The sequence below is a fragment of the Lithobates pipiens genome, unplaced genomic scaffold (assembly GCF_037356315.1).
Source record: "Lithobates pipiens isolate NorthernLeopardFrog02 unplaced genomic scaffold, aLitPip1_a1.2 Scaffold_3, whole genome shotgun sequence".
Lineage (NCBI taxonomy): Eukaryota > Metazoa > Chordata > Amphibia > Anura > Ranidae > Lithobates > Lithobates pipiens.
In genome coordinates, this window is record NW_027507790.1 from 280,867,209 (window position 1) to 280,883,380 (window position 16,172).

The following is a 16,172-nucleotide window of genomic DNA, read 5'->3' on the forward strand; positions in this document are numbered from 1 at the left end:
CCAATCTCTCTGTACGTCTGGAGTTTGTTTATAGCTCCCCAGCGAATCCTCCGATATCAGGGTTTTACAATAAGCAAACCTGTGGTAAAATACAAACTACTCGGGCCTCTCGGCCACGAGTAGAAGGAAGGGGAAAAACAAAGAAGGACTCCGATCGTGAAAATACCGTTTGGCAAGCGACAATTTTATTAAAAAATCCTTTTTTGAACATACAGCAGACCAATGACCGAATAGGTCCGATTCTAGAGAAAACTTTATAGTATACAATAGACCAAAAGGTACGACCGAATCGGTCTAACTCTAATACATAAAAAAAATATATATATGCATAAAAAACAGGTTAAAAAATAAAAACAAACATACACCCGTGCTAGGGAATATTCTAAGCGTGGTGGTATCAGCACAAACAGCCCGACATGTTTCGTAAAAACTTACATCCTCCTGGGGCACAGGTGATATGCTGATCCATCATGTCTAAATAGCGTTACGATTAAACCAAGCCTCGATTGCGTTCGAAAGAGGGGAGGGTCGGCATTCCGGCCGAACCAAGCCTCACTTCCGGACGGTAACCATTTTTTCGAAGGCTATACAACGAATCCCTCGTTCTACAAATCATTGGTCCCGCCCAGGTCGCCATTTTCATGGAGACCAGAAACACGGTCCAGGTCCGGAACGAAGTGTTAAGATTAAAACAAACCTCGATTGCATTCGAAAGAGGTGGAGGTCAGCATTCCGGCTGAACCAAACCTCACTTCTGAACAACTAATTTTTTCTCTCGAAGGATATAGAAATGAATCGAATCCCGCATCTCTCAAACCATTGGTCCCGCCCCGGTCTGCATTTTCGTGGAGACCAAACGCGGTACAGGTCTGGAACAATACCTAAGCTCAAGTTCTATTTTCATAAACATTGAACCTACACATGAACTGCACACCTCTAACTAAAAAGCACTTATCGAAGAGTATACAACTACTCCTATTCGAATGGCCCACGGTGTCCAGTTCATATTTATGAAATCATTTTTCTAAATAAAATCTAAATAAAAGAAAGTGGCCCGTCCCCATTTAATTCAAAAAATAAAATAAAAATAAAAAAAGACCCGAAAAATTATAAATGAAAAAATAAAATAAAAAATACCTATAAGGCATACCCTATCTATGTTATATATCAATTGTAATTCATACCCCTCATGCATTATCTATGAAAGCATTAATTTCTATATCTACATTGAGTCCAAAAGGCTTAAGGCTCTTAATTTTATATATCCAACTCATTTCGAGTTTTGAAATTGCCCTCTTTTTAGGACCACCCCTCCAAGGTAGCTGTAATTTATCGATTCCCAGGAGGGATGTCCCCCTAGGGTCACGATCGTGTACTTCCAAGTAATGTTTTGAAACCGGGTGTCCTTTAAAACCCCTTCTAATATTACCCAAATGTTCGCCCAACCTCACCTGAAGGGGGCGTAATGTGCGACCCACATAGTGGAGCCCACAGGGACAGGTTAAGAGATATACCACGCCCTCTGTAGAGCAGGTTATAAATGTTTTAATAGGGAAGATTTGTTTAGTACTTCCTGAACAAAATTCTGTTGTTTTCTTTACCTTTATATTATTAATGGAACACACACAGCATTTATTACATTTAAAAAACCCTATCAGATTCTGAAAGAACATAGGTTTAATTATTGGGGGATCGCACACATTAGGTGCAATTTTTTGTCTGATAGATGGCACACCCCTAAACACCACCTGTGGTCTCTCTGGGAGAAATGAACCCAGAATTTGGTCATTTTTAATTATATGCCAGTGCTTACGCACAATTTTCTTGACCGAAAAGTGTTGTTGAGAGAATCCAGTAACAAATGGGCACTGGAAATTGCTGTTAATACTATTCCCCTCCACCTCAGTTCTCTCTTTAAGTAAGAGGCTACGGTCAATCTCTCGTACCTGCCTCAATTTTTCTTTTAAGTCTCGTTCCTCATAGCCTTTGGCCAATAATCTCTCTACAAGGACCCCGGACTGTATATCAAAATCTTCCTCCCGGGAGCAGTTACGCCTCATTCTAATGAACTGGTTTTTCGGAACGGACTGTAGCCACGCTTTATGGTGGCAACTGTCACGTGGGATAAATGCGTTACGATCAGTGTCCTTGAAAAACGTGGCTGTCAGTAGGTCCTCTCCCTCATTCCAGATTTTCAGATCCAGAAAATTAATAGTGTGTTGACTCGCTTCATACTTAAATTCTATCCCTCTATCATTCCTATTAAGTTCCATCATAAGGTTTCATTCGCTCGAAATAACGGCCAAAAGTCTTTGAAGTTCTTGCTTCCACTCGTTCCGTCTGAAATCAAAATGCCCAAACGAAAGGCTGAAGGAGACTCAAAGGTTGAGAAGTCCAAATCAAAGGATGAGCCACAAAGGAGATCTGCCCGGCTATCTTCTAAACCAGCCCCACCTAAACAAGAGCCAAAAGCCAAGAAGGCAGCTCCTCCAAAGAAAGCTGACAAAGCTCCCAAAGGCAAGAAAGGAAAGGGAGACTCTGGAAAAGATGCCACCAATGCTGCAGAGAATGGAGAAGCAAAGTCTGACCAGGCACAGAAAGCAGAGGCGTCTGCTGATGCCAAGTGAACTGTGTGAATTTTGATAATTGTGTACTTCTGGTGACTGTACAGTTTGAAATACTATTTTTTATCAAGTTTTATAACGATGCAGAACTTTGTTTTACTTTTATTTTAAGCTGTGTTTGGCAAATGCTTTGTGGGTTTTAATGGGCAGGGTGTGACGTGACGGTGTGATCTTCACTCATTTAACAGCTACATCGAGCCCCTGTGTTTTTACTCCCTCCATTAAATTGGCATAAATTACTTTACGGTTTCCTCTATTCTGTGGGAAAATAGGCAGCTATTCAAGCCTTTACCGTGCCCCGGGTCCTTGGTTTGAAGAAGATGGTAAAGCCAAAGTACACAGGTGCCTGTCTGAGGCAGTCTCCATCCTCCTAAATGTGAAGTATCTATCCTGTTACCGATAAATGTTAATTGTTTTTATAGTAATGTATTCTCGGGGCTGGGAAGTGAAGTATATCATGCTTTAGTGTCCTGCCTGATTTGCAATGCCTATAATGACATTTTAAATACATTTCGGAGTTTGCTCATTAAAAAAAAAAAAAAAAAAAAAAAAAAAAGTTCCATCATAAACTCAAGTGACTCAAAAGAGCCATTCCATAGGAGGAGGACGTCATCTATATACCTAGCCCAGAGGGCCAATTCAGGTCTTTTATCCAAATAGATGACATCCTCCTCCCATTTCCCCATAAAGAGGTTCGCCAAGCTGGGGGCGAATTTAGCCCCCATGGCCACTCCCCTCTTCTGGAGAAAGAAACCTCCCGCATGCCAAAAGAAGTTATGCATAGTGGCATATTCTAGGAGTTCCATAATGAAATCCTTCTGTTTGTCCACCAAACCTGAGTTTTTATCCAAAAAATACTTTACTGACCAAAGGCCCCAGTCATGTGGGATCACTGTATATAGGGATGTCACATCCGCTGTCACCATCCAAACGCCCTCTTGGTATTGACAGTTTTTAAGGATATTAATAGTATGACGTGTATCCTTAATGTAAGCAGGTAGGAGTTTAACTAGAGGTTGTAGGAACCCGTCTATGTATTTCCCTGCTCTCGACGTTAATGAGTCGATACCACTAATAATGGGTCTACCCGGTGGGTGAACCGGATCTTTATGTATCTTAGGCAGGTAGTACATGACGGGTATCCTAGAAGAGACAGGGACTAAAAAGGACTTCTCCTTTTTATTTACAATACCCGTCTCAAAGCCTCGCTTGACAATATCCTCTAGTTCCTTTTTATATTTAAATCTTGGATCACCGGGTAGTGGAATATATGTATCAGTATCTCCAACTATTCTATTGAGTTCACTTAAATAGTCCTCCTTATTTAATATTTTTTTCATGTATTAGAGTTAGACCGATTCGGTCGTACCTTTTGGTCTATTGTATACTATAAAGTTTTCTCTAGAATCGGACCTATTCGGTCATTGGTCTGCTGTATGTTCAAAAAAGGATTTTTTAATAAAATTGTCGCTTGCCAAACGGTATTTTCACGATCGGAGTCCTTCTTTGTTTTTCCCCTTCCTTCTACTCGTGGCCGAGAGGCCCGAGTAGTTTGTATTTTACCACAGGTTTGCTTATTGTAAAACCCTGATATCGGAGGATTCGCTGGGGAGCTATAAACAAACTCCAGACGTACAGAGAGATTGGATTACCACTGCCTACGGTGTTCGAGAAGGGAAGGAGGACGCATGGAATTGTCGTAATCTATGTCGATCACTTCCGAAGGATTCACATTTATCTATACGTTTAGTACCATAACGGAACGGATTACACGCAAAAGAACCCCGCAGAGGGCTGTCTGCTCGCGCTAATGACTCCATTGACTGGGAGTCTACCCATTGTGGTAAGGGTCAAACTTTTTTTAACTTTGGATTTGTAAGAAGATTACACTGAACTCGTAAAAAGGATTGGTTTTTCTATTCATTGGTTTTTCGTGGAAACAAAGAGTCCCTTATTATAAAAAGACTTCTTTTTTTCTTCACTGAACTCTACACAGGATATTTTTCAATTTTTATCTCAATAATTTGTATTGGACTTTTTTTATTTTCATTTTTCATGTGACTTTAGCGCAACTTTATATATAATTTGTTTGAGTTTCTTCATATCTTGATATTAGATGGTTGTAGTTGCAGCTTTTAGGTTTACCCCAAGCGCGATATTTTTCTTTCTTTTTTTATATAGTATTTGGGTAATATCCTTATATTCGCAGCTGGGGACATGTACTTTTCAATATTGGTGTTTTGTTAAATATTGGTGCACTATTTAGTATATTTTTTTATTGTTGATACACGTAACCATAGGATTGCAATATATATTTGATAGATAATACTGTCTAAATTCACAAATTGCACTGATTGCAATATATATTTGTCTAAATTCACAAGTTGCACGGATTGCAATATATATTTGTCTAAATTCACAAGTTGCACGGATTGCAATATATATTTGATAGATAATACTGTCTAAATTCACAAATCGCACGGATTATCGCATCACTATGGATGTCTTTGAATATAGATCCACTAGGGTTATCAAGACAGATGGAGTATTTGAAGATAGGGAGCCCGAAGGAGATCTTGGAGGCTTGTTTATGAGATTAAAAAATTTAATGATTTCTGAGATCCACACCCAATGGGATATAGCATTTTTAGAGCAATATGTGGCAGAATCCATGGTCCCACGGAGTCTAAGGTGGGATGTAGGCCCCCAAAAAGGTGAGGCTGACTTGGAAGACTGGTTTAAATATTTTAATACAGCAGGGGTTCAGTTCCTCATCTTTTTAACGCAGAGGAAGAATAACAAACTGGGTCGCTTAGACACAGAGATTAAATTCATTAAAGATAAACTTTTACCCCACATTGGAAGTGAGGAATATAAAGAAAGATCTGTTAGTCTTAAAAAATTATTAGAAAAGGAAGAGGTTGAACAAAAGAATAAGAAAATAAAAAAGTATAATAGGGACGTAGGAGACTATAAGAATGGTTTAGTATTTGAATGGCAAAGTAAAATCACTAATAATGAAGTGGAACCTATGGTCTGTTCAGAAATGGTAGAACCCTCCACATCTAACATAAGTCAGGGTAATACTGGGCGGCCTAAGAAAACGGATAATAATCAGTATAGACCCCCGCTAAGTCAAACTCAACGACAGGATAATAATAGAAGGGTGTCTTTTAGATCCCCTGAGAGATACTATAAACCACCTCAATTGAGACCAAAAACTCCAGGTTACCCCGCAAAGAACCCGGGAAAAAAATCCCCTCACTGGAAACCAAAAAATAGGAAGCCCTTTAATGATGTGAGACAAGGGAATTATTATCCATACGCTACATTTCCGAATGGAGCGTATGGGAATGAGTATGGACCTTATGTGAACCAGGGTAACATATATAGGGATGGTAGATACCAGGAATACAATGTCCCAACCCAAAATAGATTTCAAGGTATGAACAATCAGGATACATACTTTGAAAATAGGATGGACTTACCAGGAGAGTATAGGGGACCAAGAGGTGGAGGAAGAGAAAGGACTCCTTGGTACCAACCCCCGTACCCTCAAAGAAGGGAATTGGAGTGGGGACCTCCTCAATACCCCCGATGGGAAGAACAACAATCAGAACAGGAGGAACAGAACATAGAAAGACCAATAGAACCCAGAGAGGAAAGAGAGGTGGACGGAGATCAAAAAGCAAAACGAAAAAGGGAATAAATGGAGAGGGAATTTTCAATCTCAGTAGTGTCATTCTTACTGAGGCTGAGATTTCCGTTTTAGATAAGGGGCTAAAATATGCCCCCCCCCCCAAGGCTCTTAATAAATTCGAAACGTATATGGATATACAAAAATACACCAGGAAATTGAACGTTAAAAGGTACATGTTGTCTAATACACAGGAGAGGAATGCGATTAGCCAGACTGATATCAAACATTCTGGTTTAAGTAACGCATCCCTCTTCAACCCCCCAGGCAGTCTATCTGCATCTATCAGGGTCTTTAGGGACGTTGTCATTAGGGATCTTGAATGTCTAAAAATCAAAGAGACAAAGAGGACAAGGGAATTACAATTGGGTCTCAATCAGCTTTGTAACCAGAAAAATCTGGTTATTAGACCCGCGGATAAGGGAGGGGGGATTGTGATATTAAATAAGGAGGACTATTTAGGTGAACTCAATAGAATAATCGGAGATACTGATACATATATTCCACTACCCGGTGATCCAAGATTTAAATATAAAAAGGAACTAGAGGATATTGTCAAGTGAGGCTTTGAGACGGGTATTGTAAATAAAAAGGAGAAGTCCTTTTTAGTCCCTGTCTCTTCTAGGATACCCGTCATGTACTACCTGCCTAAGATACATAAAGATCCGGTTCACCCACCGGGTAGACCCATTATTAGTGGTATCGACTCATTAACGTCGAGAGCAGGGAAATACATAGACGGGTTCCTACAACCTCTAGTTAAACTCCTACCTGCTTACATTAAGGATACACGTCATACTATTAATATCCTTAAAAACTGTCAATACCAGGAGGGCGTTTGGATGGTGACAGCGGATGTGACATCCCTATATACAGTGATCCCACATGACTGGGGCCTTTGGTCAGTAAAGTATTTTTTGGATAAAAACTCAGGTTTGGTGGACAAACAGAAGGATTTCATTATGGAACTCCTAGAATATGCCACTATGCATAACTTCTTTTGGCATGCGGGAGGTTTCTTTCTCCAGAAGAGGGGAGTGGCCATGGGGGCTAAATTCGCCCCCAGCTTGGCGAACCTCTTTATGGGGAAATGGGAGGAGGACGTCATCTATTTGGATAAAAGACCTGAATTGGCCCTCTGGGCTAGGTATATAGATGACGTCCTCCTCCTATGGAATGGCTCTTTTGAGTCACTTGAGGAGTTTATGATGGAACTTAATAGGAATGATAGAGGGATAGAATTTAAGTATGAAGCGAGTCAACACACTATTAATTTTCTGGATCTGAAAATCTGGAATGAGGGAGATGACCTACTGACAGCCACGTTTTTCAAGGACACTGATCGTAACGCATTTATCCCACGTGACAGTTGCCACCATAAAGCGTGGCTACAGTCCGTTCCGAAAAGCCAGTTCATTAGAATGAGGCGTAACTGCTCCCGGGAGGAAGATTTTGATATACAGGCCAGGGTCCTTGTAGAGAGATTATTGGCCAAAGGCTATGAGGAACGAGACTTAAAAGAAAAATTGAGGCAGGTACGAGAGATTGACCGTAGCCTCTTACTTAAAGAAAGAACTGAGGTGGAGGGGAATAGTATTAACAGCAATTTCCAGTGTCCATTTGTTACTGGATTCTCTCAACAACACTTTTCGGTCAAGAAAATTGTGCGTAAGCACTGGCATATAATTAAAAATGACCAAATTCTGGGTTCATTTCTCCCAGAGAGACCACAGGTGGTGTTTAGGGGTGTGCCATCTATCAGACAAAAAATCGCACCTAATGTGTGCGATCCCCCGATAATTAAACCTATGTTCTTTCAGAATCTGATAGGGTTTTTTAAATGTAATAAATGCTGTGTGTGTTCCATTAATAATATAAAGGTAAAGAAAACAACAGAATTTTGTTCAGGAAGTACTAAACAAATCTTCCCTATTAAAAAATTTATAACCTGCTCTACAGAGGGCGTGGTATATCTCTTAACCTGTCCCTGTGGGCTCCACTATGTGGGTCGCACATTACTTCAGGTGAGGTTGGGCGAACATTTGGGTAATATTAGAAGGGGTTTTAAAGGACACCCGGTTTCAAAACATTACTTGGAAGTACACGATCATGACCCTAGGGGGACATCCCTCCTGGGAATTGATAAATTACAGCTACCTTGGAGGGGTGGTCCTAAAAAGAGGGCAATTTCAAAACTCGAAATGAGTTGGATATATAAAATTAAGAGCCTTAAGCCTTTTGGACTCAATGTAGATATAGAAATTAATGCTTTCATAGATAATGCATGAGGGGTATGAATTACAATTGATATATAACATAGATAGGGTACGCCTTATAGGTATTTTTTATTTTATTTTTTCATTTATAATTTTTCGGGTCTTTTTTTATTTTTATTTTATTTTTTGAATTAAATGGGGACGGACCACTTTCTTTTATTTAGATTTTATTTAGAAAAATGATTTCATAAATATGAACTGGACACCGTGGGCCATTCGAATAGGAGTAGTTGTATACTCTTCGATAAGTGCTTTTTAGTTAGAGGTGTGCAGTTCATGTGTAGGTTCAATGTTTATGAAAATAGAACTTGAGCTTAGGTATTGTTCCAGACCTGTACCGCGTTTGGTCTCCACGAAAATGGAGACCGGGGCGGGACCAATGGTTTGAGAGATGCGGGATTCGATTCATTTCTATATCCTTCGAGAGAAAAAAATTAGTCGTTCGGAAGTGAGGTTTGGTTCAGCCGGAATGCTGACCTCCACCTCTTTCGAATGCAATCGAGGTTTGTTTTAATCTTAACACTTCGTTCCGGACCTGGACCGTGTTTCTGGTCTCCATGAAAATGGCGACCTGGGCGGGACCAATGATTTGTAGGACGAGGGATTCGTTGTATAGCCTTCGAAAAAATGGTTACCGTCCGGAAGTGAGGCTTGGTTCGGCCGGAATGCCGACCCTCCCCTCTTTCGAACGCAATCGAGGCTTGGTTTAATCGTAACGCTATTTAGACATGATGGATCAGCATATCACCTGTGCCCCAGGAGGATGTAAGTTTTAACGAAACATGTCGGGCTGTTTGTGCTGATACCACCACGCTTAGAATATTCCCTAGCACGGGTGTATGTTTGTTTTTATTTTTTAACCGGTTTTCTATGCATATATATATTTTTTTTCATGTATTAGAGCTAGACCGATTCGGTCGTACCTTTTGGTCTATTGTATACTATAAAGTTTTCTCTAGAATCGGACCTATTCGGTCATTGGTCTGCTGTATGTTCAAAAAAGGATTTTTTAATAAAATTGTCGCTTGCCAAACGGTATTTTCACGATCGGAGTCCTTCTTTGTTTTTCCCCTTCCTTCTACTCGTGGCCGAGAGGCCCGAGTAGTTTGTATTTTACCACAGGTTTGCTTATTGTAAAACCCTGATATCGGAGGATTCGCTGGGGAGCTATAAACAAACTCCAGACGTACAGAGAGATTGGATTACCACTGCCTACGGTGTTCGAGAAGGGAAGGAGGACGCATGGAATTGTCGTAATCTATGTCGATCACTTCCGAAGGATTCACATTTATATTTATGTTTAGTACCATAACGGAACGGATTACACGCAAAAGAACCCCGCAGAGGGCTGTCTGCTCGCGCTAACGACTCCATTGACTGGGAGTCCACCCATTGTGGTAAGGGTCAAACTTTTTTTAACTTTGGATTTGTAAGAAGATTACACTGAACTCGTAAAAAGGATTGGTTTTTCTATTCATTGGTTTTTCGTGGAAACAAAGAGTCCCTTATTATAAAAAGACTTCTTTTTTTCTTCACTGAACTCTACACAGGATATTTTTCAATTTTTATCTCAATAATTTGTATTGGACTTTTTTTATTTTAATTTTTCATGTGACTTTAGCGCAACTTTATATATAATTTGTACAGGTTTATGGCCCCAGAAGAGCATGCTGGGGAAGTTAGTGAAGGTAAATATGTATGAAGGACAAAAAAGGAACTTGAAAAGCTTCCAGCATGCATGAGGACAAAGAGGCACAGCATATCAATTAGAGCATATTGCAATCATGGTAATTAGGGAATGAGAAGAAAAATGCAATAGATTAGCAATCATTAAATACATAGAATGTGATGTTAAAGGAGAAAATGTAACTTCATATAGTCCTTCTGCAGGACCTGAATTATGGAAGAACAGGTCTCTGGATTAATGATTCCAAGAGCCTGGGGGGAGATGCCTGTGGAGAACTTTAGGTCCTGAAAGCTTCTCCCTGTCGCCAAGTAGCCCAACGTGGCAATGAGCCTTTGCTCCGGAGTGATGGTATCCTGCCTGCTGATATAAGGGGACAGCAAAGCCAGCAGATGGTGAAAAATGGGGTCTGTCATCCAGAGATAATTCCTGAAATCATCAGGATTATTCTCCCGGATCTCACGAAGCAAAGGCCTGTGCGAGAACTGGTCACGCTGGCGCAACCAATTCTTGGTCCACAAACTCCTCCTCGCCCTGTTCATGGATCGGGCTTGTGTCAAAGCTAAAAGCTCAACACCAAGCCCCTGGACAGCACACTCTCTATGACGAGTACGTACACGAAAAATAGCTTAAAACGGTCGGCTGGTCAGAACGGACAACAGAAAGCACCCATAAACAGCAATGCCAAGCACACACTGAAGAGCAGTAACGATCTGAAGCACAAATCTGAAAAGCGCGAATCTTCTCTCACCAAACTTCTACTAACACGCGATAAACACGAGATCAGCAGAAGGAGCCCAAAGGGTGCCGGACGTGGTGCTGAACTTCCTTTTTCTAGTCCCATCGTACGCGGCTTACGTCACCGTGTTCTTGGCAACCGGAAATTCCGACAACTTAGTCCGACTGTGTGTATGCAACACCACTTCCAGACCACTTCCGAACTAAATCCATCGAAATTTATCAGACGGATTTGGTTGCCGGAATGTCCGACCGTGTATACGGGGGCTAAGAGAAATAAAGCATGATACTGGGTGATGAGATGTACAGTCAGTAGGTGACAATCCCTGTCATTATCCATAAAGCATGCACCAAAGACCAGAGTCCACACCTCGTGAGTCACTCTCTCCTAAGGGTAAACACTCACCAGACTGCTAAAATGCGGAAGCCTTAAAAAAGGTCAAGGTCATCCACCTGTTCAGGATTCCATCCATTCAGTTCATCACTCCATGGGTTGCTGATCACAAGAGAAAGAGAAACACTCCACTAGGGATGAACTTCATGTTAGAGTTGAACATCGGCTGTTCGCCCATTCGACAAATACCCAACGTTATGGGCCGTTTGCGCCAAATTCGTGTGGCGCTCACAGCCCACAATGCACTGTGCCATCGCAGTGCATTGCTGGCTCATGATTGGCCAAGCATGCACTGTGACCCCGCATGCTTGGCCAATCACAGCGCCGGCAGCAAGGAGAGCCATGATTGCCCACAGGCAGGATGCCTTGTGTAGTGTGTTGGCGTCTGTAGGAGTTAGTGGGTGTTCTCTGTGTACCTTCAACACAGTATACACCATTCATTATCGGCCGATTTTGCATTCTTGGTCTTCTGTAATTGAGCTGTTAGCAATCTGCAGGAGTTTGTGCCTGTTGTCTGCGTGCCCTGACCGTAGTATACACCATTATATCCACCTATATAGCTAGCTATATTGCTCTTTTGTAATAGAGCTTGCAGTCAGATGTAGGAGATTGTGCGTGCTGTCTGCGTGCCCTGACCGCAGTATACACCATTATATCAACCTATATAGCTAGCTATATTGCTCTTTTGTAATAGAGCTTTCAGTCAGTTGTAGGAGATTGTGCGTGCTGTCTGCGTGCCCTGAACGCAGTATACACCGTTATATCCACCTATATAGCTAACTATATTGTTCTTTTGTAATAGAGCTTGCAGTCAGTTGTAGGAGATTGTGCGTGTTGTCTGCGTACCCTGACCGCAGTATACACCGTTATATTCACCTATATAGCTAGCTATATTTTTCTTTTGTAATAGAGCTTGCAGTCAGTTGTAGGAGATTGTGCCTGTTGTCTGCGTGCCCTGACCACAGTATACACCGTTATATCCACCTATATAGCTAGCTATATTGCTCTTTTGTAATAGAGCTTGCAGTCGGTTGTAGGAGATTGTGCGTGTTGTCTGTGTGCCCTGAACGCAGTATACACCGTTATATCCACCTATATAGTTAGCTATATTGCTCTTTTGTAATAGAGCTTGCAGTCAGATGTAGGAGATTGTGCGTGCTGTCTGCGTGCCCTGACCACAGTATACACCATTATATCAACCTATATAGCTAGCTATATTGCTCTTTTGTAATAGAGCTTTCAGTCAGTTGTAGGAGATTGTGCATGCTGTCTGCGTGCCCTGAACGCAGTATACACCGTTATATCCACCTATATAGCTAACTATATTGTTCTTTTGTAATAGAGCTTGCAGTCAGTTGTAGGAGATTGTGCGTGTTGTCTGCGTGCCCTGACCGCAGTATACACCGTTATATCCACCTATATAGCTAGCTATATTGCTCTTTTGTAATAGAGCTTGCAGTCGGTTGTAGGAGATTGTGCGTGTTGTCTGTGTGCCCTGACCGCAGTATACACCATTATATCCACCTATATAGTTAGCTATATTGCTCTTTTGTAATAGGTTGCAGTGTCGTGGCACCAGCACCAGTGCCAGCAGCCCAATTTTTCTGCCCCTATTTAACATGGGAGCGTTTAATTACAACTTTTGATGCAATGCTTTGTAGCAGGGCTCATTCCTGCACTAGAACTAGAGTATATGGGAGAGGTTGCAGTGTCGTGGCACCAGTGCCTAAGGCCCAATTTTTCAGCCCCTGTTTAACAGGGGCATGTAATTACAATTCTTGATATAATATTTCACAGCAGTGCCCGTTCCTGTGCCCACCCAGAGTAACTGTGAGGCACTTATAGTGTTGTGGCACCAGCACCACAACCACCAATAGTACATTTTTCTACCACTGTTTAACAATGGTATGTAATTACAATTCTTGATATAATCGTTCACAGCATGGGAGCGCTCCAGCGCCCACCACGAGTCAGTTTGAGGGCTTACAATGTTGTGGCAACACCAACACCTTGTTTCGCCATTTCTGCAGAGAATATAGGGCAGGCCCCTACTTTCAAACATCCAACTTACAAAAGTCTCCTACTTGCAAACGGAAGGAGACAACAGGAAATGAGATGAAAATAGACGGACGGCAAAACAAATTATTCAGGGGTGATAACCCTTCCCTATGTTTTCCAAAAAGCTTAAAAATAGATTTTTTGACTGGAGCTACACTTTGAAAAATGTACCAGTTAAAAATTACACACAGATTCTTCTTAAAACAACAAATCTATACAATTCCTGTCTTGTTTGCACCGCCTGTATACTGCTGTTCTGAGTATATAGGGCCGGGGGCCCCACGTATTTCCTTTTTTTAATATGGGTACCGGTTTCCCCTTAATAACCATACAAGACCCAAAGGGGCTGGTAATGGGCAGGGGGGGCTACCCATGCCATTTTTCTCAATTATTTTCATCCATATTGCTGGAACCAGATATGACATTAAAAACGCAAGCAGTTTTAAATGACTTTTTTTCAGTTAAATGTCATTTTGTGCAGGGACTGTTCTAAACACGGGAAACACGTGGCACTTCACAGGCATACTATAGACACCCCCCAGGCACTATATTTAAAGGAATATTTCACTTTTTGTTCTTTAACTTTAATCGTCATTAAAATCAGTGCTCCCGCCAAAACGGCCATTTTTAAAAACATTTTAAGCATTGACCCATGTCCCCTGGGGCAAGAGCCAGGTCCCCAAACCCTTTTTAGGACAGTATCTTGCATATTAGCCATTAAAATTAGCACTTTTTATTTTGAACGTTCGAGTCCCATAGACTTCAATGGGGTTCTAAAGTTCATGCGAATTTTCAGTCCGTTCGAAAGTTCTGGTGCGAACCAAACCAGGGGGTGTTCGGCTCATCCCTACACTCCACATAGCGTGATCTCATTTCTAGTTTACTGTTATTGTTAGAACAACTCCTCTTATGATTACACTTATGCCGCATAGACATGGCCAGAATTCTTGTCGGAAAAAGCTCTGGTGGTTTTCCCGACGGAACTCAGATGGAATTCAGCTGAAGCTGTCTTGCCTACACATGGTCACACCAAATTCCGATTATTTATAAAAGAAAAAGGAAGTTCAATAGCCAGTAGCCAATAGCTTCTGTCTCGTAGTTGAAACTGAGAATGCGTGATTTTTGGCGTGTTGGAATTGCATACATAGTTCCTTCGTGAGAATTGAGAACATGCTATAAATTTTTGGCTGGCGGTAATTTGGACAGGTAAATTCTGATGGAGCATACACACGGTCGCATTAAAGGCTCTCATCTGTCTTTTTCTGGCCGAAATTCCGATCGTGTGTATGCGGCATTACAAGATACAATATTTAAAACAGCAAAGTAATATAAATCAATCTGTCACTGTTCAGGAGGAGATGCCATCCTCTATCTCATGCATCTACTGTTCAGGCAGACTCAGGCTAATCCTCTCGTGACACGCTATCCTAGGGCATTACCTAGCCGCAACTGTAAGTGACAATAGCATTCACGAGTGGAGAGGATTAGCTGACCATGTCCCTTCCAGCTCCCTGGACCAATGCTCTCCTGTGGACCACTGCACTACTAAAATCACAGGTAATGATTTGGTTATTATTATTATTTATATAGCGCCAACAGTTTACAATGTAGAGGGGAGGACAGCACAATTACAGTACAGTTCAATACAGAAAGGACAGGAGGACTCTGCTCATAGAGCTTACATTCTAAAGGGAGGGGGTGGTAGTACAAAAAGTAAAAGATGCGAGGAATGATTTGATGGGAGTGGCTCTGGGACAGTTGTTAGATGGGTGTGGGATAGGCTTCCTTGAATAAGTGAGTTTTCATGGAAATAAAGGGGTAGGGAGAGGCTCTGGAGAGGTCCTGAAGGCGAGCATGAGAGGAGGTAACAAGGGAGCTAGAGAGCAGGAGGTCATGGGAGGATCAGAGGGAACAATTTGGCCAATATATGCAGATGAGGTTGGTAATGTAGCTGGGGACGATGTTGTGGATGGCCTTGTATGTTGTGGTTAGAATTTTGAATTTTATATGGTGGGGTAAGGTAAGCATGTGAGATCTGAAGGAGAGGTCAGAGTCAAGGATTACACCCAGAACCCTGGCATGTATGGAGGGACCAATGATAGTACTGTTGATCTTAATGGTAAAGTCATGGGGGGGGGGGGGGAGGAGGAAATATTACAAGCTCAGTTTTAGAAAGATTGAGTTTGAGGAAGTGGTTTGACTTTCATACCAATATGTCATTCAGTAAGTTTGAGATCCGTGAGGAGATCGAGGTGGTGAGTTGAGGAGTGAAGAGATAGATCTGGGTGTCATTGGCATATCGTGGTATTGGAAGTCATGGGAGGTTATCAACTGGCACAGGGAAGAGGTATTGAGCAAGAATAGGAGGGGCCCAAGGACAGAGCCTTGGGATACCCCAACAGAGGGAAGAAGAGGAGCGGAGGAGATGGAGTTGTAAGTGACACTGAAAGTGTGCTGAGATAGGTAGGAGGAGAACCAGGGAAAAGCAGAATCACAGAGGCCAAGGGAGTGTGGTTTGCTGAGGAGACGCAGGTGGTCAACTAATTTAAAGTAATGGCCATTGGTTTTAGCAGTTAGTAGGTCATTGGTGAGTTTTAGTAGGGCAGTTTCAGTGAAATGTTGTGAACGGAAGCCAAACTGCAGGAGGTTGAGAAGGTTGTGCGTGAGGTAACGACTCATTCTGTCATGGATAAGGCATTTG

The 16,172-nt window shown here is 41.7% G+C and overlaps 2 protein-coding genes across 2 annotated transcripts in view; one reads left to right on the top strand and one right to left on the bottom strand.

Moving 5' to 3' along the window:
* The window catches only part of LOC143941290 (vomeronasal type-2 receptor 26-like), a 38,421-nt gene extending 36,361 nt beyond the window's left edge, over positions 1-2,060 (bottom strand). Inside the window, exon 1 of the mRNA XM_077463326.1 lies at positions 1,947-2,060. Within this exon, the coding sequence (XP_077319452.1) occupies positions 1,947-2,060 (114 nt within the window). The remainder of the gene's footprint in view (positions 1-1,946) is intronic.
* A 276-nt stretch (positions 2,061-2,336) lies between these two features.
* On the top strand, positions 2,337-2,863 carry LOC143941165 (non-histone chromosomal protein HMG-17-like). Its single transcript, XM_077463189.1, has one exon. The coding sequence runs from the start codon at positions 2,352-2,354 to the stop codon at positions 2,625-2,627; it is 276 nt and encodes a 91-aa protein (XP_077319315.1). The 5' UTR covers positions 2,337-2,351; the 3' UTR covers positions 2,628-2,863.
* The last annotated feature ends 13,309 nt before the right edge of the window (positions 2,864-16,172 follow it).